The sequence below is a fragment of the Microtus ochrogaster genome, linkage group LG3 (assembly GCF_000317375.1).
Source record: "Microtus ochrogaster isolate Prairie Vole_2 linkage group LG3, MicOch1.0, whole genome shotgun sequence".
In the NCBI taxonomy this organism is placed as follows: Eukaryota; Metazoa; Chordata; class Mammalia; order Rodentia; family Cricetidae; genus Microtus; species Microtus ochrogaster.
This window is the reverse complement of record NC_022029.1, coordinates 28,582,183-28,593,846: the sequence shown is the minus strand read 5'-3', so window position 1 is coordinate 28,593,846 and position 11,664 is coordinate 28,582,183. Positions and strand designations below refer to the sequence as shown.

The window sequence follows — 11,664 nt, the reverse complement described above, 5'->3', positions numbered from 1 at the left end:
AAAAAAAAAAGGATTATAACTACAGCTCAAATGTGAGCTGATGGACTAGGGACTATACCCCATACTACCACATCCTCTACACATTGGATGCTGTGGAAAGAGAACAAACCCAACACCCTATAAAAGCAAGTCTTCAAAGCCTGTAATCACAGCAATGAGGAAGCCAATGTACAAAGGATTGAGAGTTTGGGGCCAACCCAGGATATATAAATACAGACCCTGTCTTAGGAAGAAGGGGAAAAGTGGGGGAAGGGAAAAAGGAAAGAAAAGGCACTCTGCAGCTATGGCTGCCCTGGAGCAGTGTATCGAGATACCATATGAAGAGCAAGAGGGGAAGATCTATTTAGTTTCCCAATTTTCTTCTTATCTAGTCACCAAGCCTGGGTCTCATCTAGTACCTGTAGAGAAGACATTTTCATGCCTGCCCTGTATACAAAGAATCCTAACTGTTGATCCCAAAAAGTGAGGGGTAGACTCTGAATGTATGGGGAAGGAAGGGATATGACTTATTATGTGTATGTGCCAAAAGAATGGCTTTGCATCATAGTGTACATCTGTAATGACAATACTCAAGAGACATGAAGAGTCTGAATTAACATAGAACTGTCTAAAAGGGTGAAGAGAAAAGAAGGGAAAAAAAGCGGGGGGGGGGGGGTTTGAAGGGGAACATCCACGTGAGTGACTGGTTTTCTTTGGTTATTTTAAAAGCTACATTGGATTTAGTGTGTGTTTTTGCCACTTTGGAGCAAGGTGGGAGGCCAGGCTAAAAACATCTCTACAAAGAAGCAAACTCACATCCAGGAGTCATCTGAAAACTATCACTCTTTTTGCAGCTCAGAATCATAAAGGATATAGACATAGATAGAGGAGGCAGAATGTGCAGACAGACAAGGAATAGAGTAAATTATTGGCTTCAAATGAGTGTGCATCAGAGGCAAACATAACTAGCAATTCAGATAATAAACCTTAAGATTTTAGGATTAGGACACTAGTTACAATACCCACTGGTCCGGTTAATTTCTTTATTCTAAAATGGAAAAGCAGGGCTCAGTAGTTTAAAAAAATCTACAACACTGAAGGTGAAGAATTCAAGCAGTGCTTTCTGTATTACCTAAGTCCATCAACCACTCAGGGCCCAGTGACTTCTGCTGTGGGGAGACAGATTTGTGAGACCCCTGAAAGCATAGGCATTACTGAAACTAAACCCTTGCTGTTCAAACAGAACTCCAATATTTCCTGTCACCAGTAATCCCTGATATTCTTCTAAACTTGAAAAATAGGCAAAGATAAGGGAGAAAACAGCTGATTTACTTGCTATTTCAAATACCTGTTTCTTTCCTCCCTCGTCCTCTTCCTTTTGTTTGGACTATCATGATCTCAGTTTCTTCTGTGGGTAGTTCATTAATTTTTTGCAAGAAGAGCTTCTCCAGAGCTTCTGCCATTAAGACGATGTCATCTCCAGGCTGGATGAGGAAACAGATGGGGTAGAGCTGGAAGGCCCCCTCTTCCCATCTTTGTAGACAGGACACCAAGGCCACCCCCATGCCCCAACACATGGAGCATTGTATCTAGGCTCCTTCCATAATCTGGATTCCAAGGGGCCATAAAGGCTATGCTACTAGGTATCCTTAACAAGACCTCTCCAACTGTATTTCTCTTTCAGTTTTAAGCTCCAAAAAACCATCTTTGTGCCTTATGTACCTACCAACCCGGTCTATCTCCTTGACGTTGGGGTTTCTTCAAATACAACTCAAATGAATTCACTAGAAATAAATTACATAGCATTTCTTGTGATGAATGCTTTTTAGGGCTCAAACAATGCTCCCCAACTTGCCCTAGAGGCAGCTCAGTGGGATTAGATGAAGCCTTTATCACAATGCCTTTATGGATTCCCACTCTAATCACCAAGTTCAAAACATGCTGTCCCCATTCAGCTCTCAACTGAGGGTCTAGTCTGTACATTTTGCTGTTCAACTAAGTGAGGACTAAGGCTTTACAAAACACAGTAAACTTCAAGAAACTCACCTACCCATCTCTTCTGGGCAATTTTACCCACTACACGAGCAGAGGTCAAAAGCTGAGTTCTGTATAGTGTCTCCCTCCAGAGTCGTTCTATTTGAAAGGGTTGGCTTTAATCAATCACATCTGTGGTCTGAACTGTAAACAAATGATCTGGCTTCATGGCATAGCCGAGCCGAAACGTTTGGCTAGGGGGTTAGGAAGTGACCCTTGGGTCTATATATAAGACCAGGGGGACACTTAATATTATGGCCATGTCCACAGTTCCAGGAGACTATGACCCACAGAATAGGTGGGGGTCTGCAATTAACCCCACTGTGCATTCTCACATCAAGGTTTGTGCTTGAGCGCACCTCTGCAAGACTCTAGTTGCACAGGTTCTTTCATCTAACAATTTACACCATCCCAATGGACTATCTAGTGTTGTCTGTCCTCATATGTTCTCTATCAGACATGCTCAAGAACTAAAATAAAATCCCCAGAGTACTAGAGGCAGGTACTTCAGGCTAATAAGGAGAGTACCCTCCTCCCCACAAAAGAAACACCCTGTCCTAGGCACAATTACAGGTCCCATCACCCTACTTCTGGAAGTATCTTACTATCATACTTACAGCCCAGCTGCTCCCAGCAACACTGCCCCTAGGATCCCGACAAGTGCCCCATCTTTACCTCTCATTCCCAAGCTGGAACCCTGCCCCCTGCCACATCTCACCTTGTTGTAGATGTAACAATTTGTAAACATAGTGTTGAAGTCCTGGATACATTCCTGAGCATTCCAGTAATAGTTGTTTTCCAAGCGCTTCTTTATTGTTCCCATATCCATGGGTGTTTTAATGATCTTATAGTAATCCTGAGAAATAGATCAAAGAAGGCCAGAGTCACCTAAGCAGTCATCATGCTGGATTGGTTACCTATGCTTAATCCCCTCTCTCACCACACTCAAAAATTTTTCATGGTATCAGTAAGGAACGCAAGGTAAAGTGGGTGGAGAGATTCCTAAACACTAGATGGCAAACGTACAACCTAACAGGTTGTCTTCATAAGAAAAACAAATGCAAATACTTTTTACTAAAAGGAAGAAAGGGAGCCAGGCGGTGGTGGCGCACGCCTTTAATCCCAGCACTCGGGAGGCAGAGGCAGACAGATCTCTTTGAGTTCGAGACCAGCCTGGTCTACAGAGCTAGTTCCAGGACAGGCTCCAAAAACCACAGAGAAACCCTGTCTCGAAAAACCAAAAGAAAGAAAGAAAGGAAGAAAGGGAGAGAGGGAGGAAGAGAGGGGATAATTTTGTATATGCAAAATATGTATCTTGATCATGTTTGCCCTCATTTCCTAGTCCCTTCATCCAGGCCTCCTTTTTATCCTTTTTAAATATTCCACTAAGTCAAATTAGTGCTGCCTGTATGCACACGGGTAGGACCATTAGGAGCATCAGTAACCTCCCAGTGGACATATCCCCAAAGAAAACTGACTGTCCTTCCCCCAACAGCCATCAATTGTCATTAGCTCCTCAGGTAGGGCTGGGGTCTTACAAGCTCCCCTTCTCTTTCAGGGTGTTAAAATATCCTTTCATTCTAAATAAGTATCAGGGAAATCAAATCATGCAGCCTTTTAAAGGGGGGCTGAGGGACAGAGGAGAGCACCAAGATACTGTCCCAAAAATAAAGTGGACAATAAGGTTTTGAGTTGTGCCAATACCCATAAAGAAAAGGACACTTACCAATGTAAGAGGAGGCACATACAGGTGCCTTAATTTGGTAAGAGCTGCATGTGCACACTCATACCAAAAGGCAACTCAAAATCAGTCTTGTAAACCTATTTCATGCTGCCTCCTCCCTTCCCCTTGAGAACTAATGACAAAACTAATAATTAACTCCTGTGGAAATCTGGACAGATTTTACTCTGTGAACAAAACTATGAGAATAGTATCTGGACCTGCGTTGCAGACTGGCAAGTCGTTCAAGGGTAAAAAAGGACAACAGTAGAGCAGGGGGATGAAAAGGAACTGAGAGCTAAGGGAGTAGGTTTAAGGCAGGACAAGAGGTCAAAATTACACGTGAAGACATAAATACAAAATACAAAAGGTAGAGCTAGAAGATAGCTCTCTAATAGCTCCTGAAAAGTATTAGCTCTTAGGCCACCAGCTGGTTAGATCCAGGTCTACTTTGAATAAAGGTCTTTTAAGATCACTCTTGCCCAGCAGCCCTTCTTTGAAGACACGAAAATCAGTGAGATTCTAGAACTTAGAAGGTAAGGGTAGGATGGTATGGAGCCCAAAGGCCAGACTAGACTAGGTAACAAGTTCACAACCAGTCTTAGGTCATGCAAGACTCTGTACTTTTATTTTTAAAAAGGCCGCTAAAGGTGACATCCAAATTAATGGAGGGGTAGGATTCACACCACCCAAGAAAGGGAAATTCTAGCACATGTTCAGGAGTTCCAGCCTGTGCACTTGACAGATTTTAATAGTCAAGCTTCACCTACCACACGACACTTACTGGTCAGGATATCTCAGTAACCTCCTAGCCTCAGTTCCCTAGCAATCCCCTACCTTGGACTCTGCCCTGAGGCCTCTCTGCCTCTGCCCCTATTGTTTCCTCCTATAACAAAGTGACCTTCTATTCTAGCTTCTTCAAACAGTGGTCTCACATCCGTTATCTCACTTACACAATCATAAATCTGGCTTCAACTTCAGTGTCACATCTTCCTACTGCCACCAGGATGGTAGTATAACACCCTCCTCTTTTTGTCTCTCTGTGTTCTCTGATGTAGAAATCTGAGGACTACTATCTGCTGGCAATTCTCTTTTCCATAAAGCCTTTCTTTTAAAGTTTTGGAACTTGCCTTCCACCTCCAGTTCCTTCTATCCCATCTGATCTAAGAATGTCGCTGTGGTTGTCTCCAAAGGCCAAAAAACATATTTGGTGGACACACACCGAACACTGATCACAGTTATGGTTTTCAAGACAGGCCAGAGTAGGGTCTCACATTTTGAAGAACTTGAACATCTGGCAGAGACTAAAGACACATGTGGAGGGCGGTGGTGGGGAGGAGGCAGAAATCCTCAATAAATAAATAAATAAATAAATAAAAAAGACACATGAAGAGTTTTAGCTCTCAAAGACCCAACTTGGATAATGGCATTATCCACATAACACATTTGCCAGGAGTGCATGAAAACAGCACATTCCAGAGAGCAACTTAGATATATGAACACATTTGTTCCAACCACTCCCTGAGGTTCAGTGAATTAGTTCAGACTACAGAGCTTTCTACTAGGGATGTATACAATGGGACATCCTGAAGAAAGGAAAAATGGAAGGGAAGGGGAGAAAGGAAGGAAAAAACCAAGATAAAGTATGTTCTGGAGGGCGATAGGAAGTGTAATATCTCTAGGGGACATATAACACAGTCCCCTTCAACCATGTTCTCTGGGAGATGCTCCAATATTTTTACCAGTTTGGCAGTGCTTTGGTGGTGATGCAAGTAACTGCTGTTGCAGTAAATCAGTTCCCTTTCTACACAGGCTGACCAACCACAGCTTAGAGAAAAAAAGGGTTTGGACTACTAGTTGGAGTTCTGATTTCAGTTCACCTTATTTTAATCTCTTCCTATACAACTTTCACTGGGGTCTCAATTAACTAAGAAATATCATATCTAGGGGCTGTAGAGATGGCTCAGTGGTTAAGAGCATTGCCTGCTCTTCCAAAGGTCCTGAGTTCAATTCCCGGCAACCACATGGTGGCTCCCAACCATCAGTAAAGAGGTTTGGTGCCCTCTTCCGGCCTGCAGGCATACACACAGACAGAATATTGTACATATAATAAATAAATAAAATAATTATAAAAAAAGAAATATTATATCTAAGCCAGTTAGCTTCCTTTTTTTTTCCTGTTTGATTTTCAGGACTACTATAACCATATACTGAAAGGTCACTGTGGATACTGAACAGAGTTCTTACCACAACTCTAAACCCATTTCCACCCATCTGCAGAATTTGCCTTCACCAGGAGACTGAGGGTGGTGGTAGTCCAGGCCCTGCCCAGCTACTCACAGGGAGGTTCAGCTTGACGGCATCCACAGGCTGCTGGAAAGGCCACGCAAACTGGTGTTTCCATAGTGTCTTGAGCACCACTCTGAGCAGATATTGCAGTTGATTGGTCTGCCTCTTGGGCTTATTAGGGTTGGAGGTCTCTGGAGGTGGAGGATTGGTGCTGGCTGCATTTGCTGGCTGGGGTTGGGCCTGGGCCTGCGTTGTAGACATTTGGGAGGTTTCTAGTCCATCCCCCATTACTGGCAGATTTCTCAATCTTGTCCCAGGGCCGCTCTCCGTAGACATGCTAGAGATCCCATCACATTCTTCACCAGGCACTCTACACAGAAAGAAAAAAAAGTCCCATCAGAGACCACAGCACATAGACCACGCTAGAAATGACAAGTGACCCTGGCTGCAGACTCCAAAGATTGTAATCAATTGCCAGCAACTGGTCGGAATTGTAATAACCCAATTAAAAGGACCTTAGTGCTTCTCTAAGACTGGCTATCTAGCTAGGCCTGGTGATAAGGGCCTGTAATCCTGGTTGCGCTGGAGGCTAAGGAAGGTAGTTTACCAGATTTAAGACCTGTTTGGACAACTCAGTACTCAGTCAGACTGTCTCAAAACAAAAAATAAAAGAGACTGCCTGGACACAGTTCAGTAGTAAAAATGCATGCCTTGTACGCACATTCCCAGTACAACAAAAAGCCTGACCATCTAGCACAGAAGATAGGTATATATAACCTATCAACAGCCAGGGGCAGAGAACTCAGTAGAAGCTTATAAGGAACAAACAAAGCCACCAAGAACTACAGAGTTCACAAGGAAGAAGGTATAATAAAGGCATGTTTTGCAAATCTGCATAACCCTCTCCTCACCTAAAGACCTTTAGGATGCTGGTAGCGTGACAGGGTAAGATTGTGTAAGCCCTTGTTTGTAACTGTGGCTTATGAAGCACAAAGTCAAGTCAATACTTCTATTTAGGCCAGGGCTACAAAGGAAGAAGAATCAGCAAGATAAGACTTATTCACCTGACTTTGGACAGCTTTACAATTACTGAGAACATTTTCTGAGTAACTCAAATAATGCATGGTTACTGAGTAAAGAAATCTCATAAAAGGCTACTGCTCATTAAAAAAAGTTCATTCATACTTGTCAATCCAACTACCCTAATGAAATAACCTAATCCTAATAAATAAACCACAGCTCAAGGACTAGCAACCTCTTCCTCTTGGAAGTGGGATGAGGAAGGGTTTTATGGAATATAAAGACTCGTCCTGGCATCTCTCCAACACAGAATTAGAGATGGTGAAAGGGTACCACAGTTTAAACTAAAGGTGTATCTACCTCACTTAAGTCTGACTGGGCCGATGATTAAATAAAAACCAGTCAGCCAGCCTTGAGTGGCGCATAGATGGTTGAGGCCTAGTGAGGATGATGTTGAAGGGAGGCTAAATAGAACATCTCTGTACTATATATGCTTTGCCCCAGACACAGTGTTTACTTTGGTACATACACATAAAAAGGCAGAAATTACCTTTACCTATTTTATACACATGGGTATGTTTGTGCTGGGTATATCCATGTGTTTCAATGTGTGTAGGCCCTTGGTTGACTTTGAGAATTAACAATTTCTCTTTCGCCTTAATTGATTGAGACGATCTCTCAATCCAACCAAGAGCTCACTGATAAGACAAGCCTTACTAGCCAACTTGTCCCTATAGCCACTGTGTCCATCTGGCATTTATGTGAGTTTCTGAGTATCTGAACTCTGGTCCTCATGCTTGGATAGCAAGTACTTAATCTCTGAGCCATCTCCACAGGCCCAACTTTGAGATTTTTAAGGATGCTGTGAAAGTCTGTGAACCTCTAAATTTGTGTGTGTGTATAAATATAACATATATAATGGATATATATCCATTAACATAAACTGTGTGTATGTGAATATATAACTCCCAAAGTTCACCAACTTCTGATTAAGTATGGCTTCTTCTCAAGGACACTTTTTTAAAAGAAAAGATTGATTCATTCATTCATTCATTCATTCATTCATTCATTCATTCATTCATTATGTATACAGTGTTCTGCCTGCATGCCTGCAAATCACATGGGATTGAAGTCAGGGCTCTTCACCTCTCAGCCATCTCACCAGCCCTCTCAAAGACATTCTTTGATACCATCTCCCCTCTTAACACTGTGATAAGGCTATTTTAAGAACAGTTGATAGCTCAGCAGTGATGGTGAATGTCTTTAATCTCAGGCCTCAGCTGCTAGTATGGAATATGTGTTACCCATTGCTAAGAAGTTTAGTAAACTGAGTGGATGTGACCAGTCCCACTTTGTTTCTCTGGTTCCAGTCTCCTAGTCCATTGAAGCCCCAGTAATACCACCAGTTCTGTCTTGTCCTGTCAAGACTCACCTTGTTCCTAAAGTTACAATACACAGACAGTAAAATGCCAGGGAGGTAACAGTTATGAGTGTTTATTAATTGAAAGCCATCACTGTATCATCTGCCCTAAAGCGTAGAAAATCTCTTTACTTAATGTGCTAACGATGCTCTATGCTCTGTATTACAGACTTGAGCTATATTAGTTTAATTCTCACAAAAACCTTACAAGCCAGACAGTGGCATCATCACCTTCACCATGATACCGGTGACAACACAGCAGTCAAATGGATGTCACATGGAGTAGTGAGTACTTAGTGCACTCTGATTCAGAGCAGCCCCAAAAGCATAAGAGCAATAACCATGAGTGTCTGCCTTGGCTAATAACACTTCATCCCTCAGAAGGCCTACTCTCATGAGTAGGATCATGAGCTGGGGCTCAAGTCAGATTTCTAGTAGTGCTATCTCCAAACATTTTTCAGTCCCAACAAATCAGTCAGAACGGAGACACCTTGTGGTAACTGGTCATCTATTTGCAAGGAGAATTGCACATCATTATAGGCAAAATCAAAAGCACAATTCCCCGCTGAAGCTTGGGTATAAGAAGAGGCCTGAAAGGATATAGTTTAAACTTGTTTCCTGCTGGCCAATATGGTCAGTTCCAGGCACATAAGAAAAATACATTCAAATTCACATATATCCTTAAAACATGGTGCCTTTCTATAAGCACAGGTATTTGCATAAAGCACTTGAGGCAATGACAGAGTCTACCACAAACAAAAACAAAGAGGTAAGGAGCACTGATACTGGCAATAATAAAGAAAAATGAACAAGGACTTTGCAGATAAATGGATGGAACAACATAGAGTGAGGTAACCCAGATGCAGAAAGACAAATGTTTCATCTTATTTCTCTTGAGTACATGCCCTGGAGTAACTGTAGTAAAACTTAGGGAAGTAAGAAAGGGACCACTCCAGGGTAAGGGGCTGGGGGAAGACTAGAGACCAGGATAGAAGTGATCTGATCTGGCAAATGTGTGGGAGTACTTAGGGAGGGAGAATGGAGAAAAAAAATGGGAGGGTAAAATAACAATAAGAATAAAAGTCATACTATTAACTTATTCACTAAAGAAAAACCAATATACACATTTTGTTTGTTTGTGTGTGTGTATGTATGTATGTGTGTATATATATATAAATAAAAATGATATTTTCTCATTTGGGCTCGCAATGATCCCTCCTAGATCCAAAAAACACCTAATAAAAAAAGCTCCAGAGCCGGGCGATGGTGGCGCACGCCTTTAATCCCAGCACTCGGGAGGCAGCAGGCGGATCTCTGTGAGTTCGAGACCAGCGGGGTCTACAGAGCTAGTTCCAGGAAAGGCTCCAAAAAACCACAAAGAAACCCTGTCTCGAAAAACAAAACAAAACAAAAAAAATCTCCAAACAGGCATGAAAAGCCCTCTTTGGAGTTGTTCATTAGGGCAGTTTAAGAGACTCCTAAACATGCATGCTATTGCTATGCCTTTGGTTACTCTGGAGAGATGGAAGAAAAGTTCCTATTTCTGAAGACATCATGTACTTCAGACACAGGGCACAGAGGTCCCTGAACTGGAACTGACCCAAATGCCTCCTCACTGAAAACTAGCTTTTCATGGTACCTGAAGGTACTATACAAGCTTCCAAAGGAGGGAAGCAACAAACAGACCAAACCAGGTATGCCTCCAATGAAACACAATGATGACCGGCAAGCACAGCACACAACCCTTTGTGGTAGCCAAGAGCTATCAAGATTGCACTCAAGACCTGTTCAACAGGAGGGAAAATTATATTTGGTACTAGATAGAAACTTAGCCAACTACCAAGGGCGAGTGAAGTCATATATCTTGGAGGAGAAACTACAAGTACCACAAGTACCACTTAACTAGATCAGTATAATCCCTAACTACCTTCTAAATATTTGTCCTTATGCCCACAGAGGAATACAGTTCTCACTTCTTGTGAATGAAACTTCTCTTTACAAAAGAGACAATTACAGAAAACCTTAACCAATCAAAATGTAGAGATTTATAGAGACCAGTACTAATGAATACAACTAAAAACACTCCTGTACCTTAACGCTCATGGAACACTGTGGAAGAGGTGGTCGAAAGGTTGTAAGAGCTAGAGAGGATCAGGAAGATTGCTGTAAGACTGACTCCTAGTAATGCCAAGTTAAACTCATAATGTCTCACCAACACAACAGCCTAAACACAAGCTGAACAAGGACAAACAATAGACATGCTGAGAGCAGGTCACAAAGCTCCAATCCTACACAAAGAACATAGGCAACTAAGGAATGCTGACAGTGGGAGAGTAAAACACACCAAGTGGTTATCTAATACCAAATGGTCAACCTTGAAAACAAAAGTAACTTTGCATACACTGAGGTTTTATTTATACTTAAAAATATATATGCATACACATATGCATGTGAACAATGACCAATTTTAAAAGACCATGAATTTGAAAAAGGACAAGGAGGGACATATGGGGGGGGGGGAACTAGAGGAATGATATAATCTAATCACATTACAATCTCAAAAAGAAATAAAAGAAATTAAACACAAACATAATTTCTCATTACTAGTCAAGTTGCAGCATGTTTTTCCCTGCCCTACGAACATCTTTGCTGAAATACTAGTTATACAACATGAGTGTAAAAAGGCCCATTCCTCCCCTGGTCCTAGAGTAGTGGCTACTTCACAATTATGATGATAGCACGATTTAATTGTGCAATCTGTGTCAGTGGGGAAGTACAACCGGGATTACTTTTCTGACTAGTTCTTGCACCTGGTGAGAACAACACTTATATCACGAGCCAGACTGCACTGCCTGGAGCAGTGGCTGTGTGCTGAGGCAGCTCTTAGAAGCCTTAATCCTTTTTGGATCGGTTTGTATATAATGCCCCTCCTTCTTGGTCCTGCCAAGTTAGACTCTACAGTACTACAGACCCTGAATCTTCTCCTGAACCAGATAAGTGAAGATGAAAATAAGCCAGCCTTTTTGCTAAGGGAATGTGATATACACTCAAGTTCTGCCTCCCCAAAGGCATGGGGAAGGTGGAAGGCATGGGCCAAAAAAGATCTAATAGAAAGGAAAAGCAGAAGCTGGGCTGGCTAGAACTACACTAACTAGAATTCTACTGCCTTGCCTTTATAAAAAAAGCAATAGGCAGGACAGCT

General features: G+C 42.1%; 1 protein-coding gene across 5 annotated transcripts in view; it reads right to left on the bottom strand.

The window, feature by feature from the left end:
- Brd4 (bromodomain containing 4) overlaps positions 1–11,664 on the bottom strand; it is a 77,243-nt gene that overhangs the window by 29,629 nt on the left and 35,950 nt on the right. For all 5 annotated transcript variants that reach the window (XM_013351330.2, XM_005360704.3, XM_026785874.1 and 2 more), the window contains exons 2-4: positions 6,074–6,392; positions 2,732–2,869; positions 1,328–1,463 (exon numbers count right to left, since the gene is read on the bottom strand). In XM_013351330.2, the coding sequence (XP_013206784.1) occupies positions 1,328–1,463; positions 2,732–2,869; positions 6,074–6,358 (559 nt within the window). In that variant the 5' untranslated portion in view covers positions 6,359–6,392. The remainder of the gene's footprint in view (positions 1–1,327; positions 1,464–2,731; positions 2,870–6,073; positions 6,393–11,664) is intronic.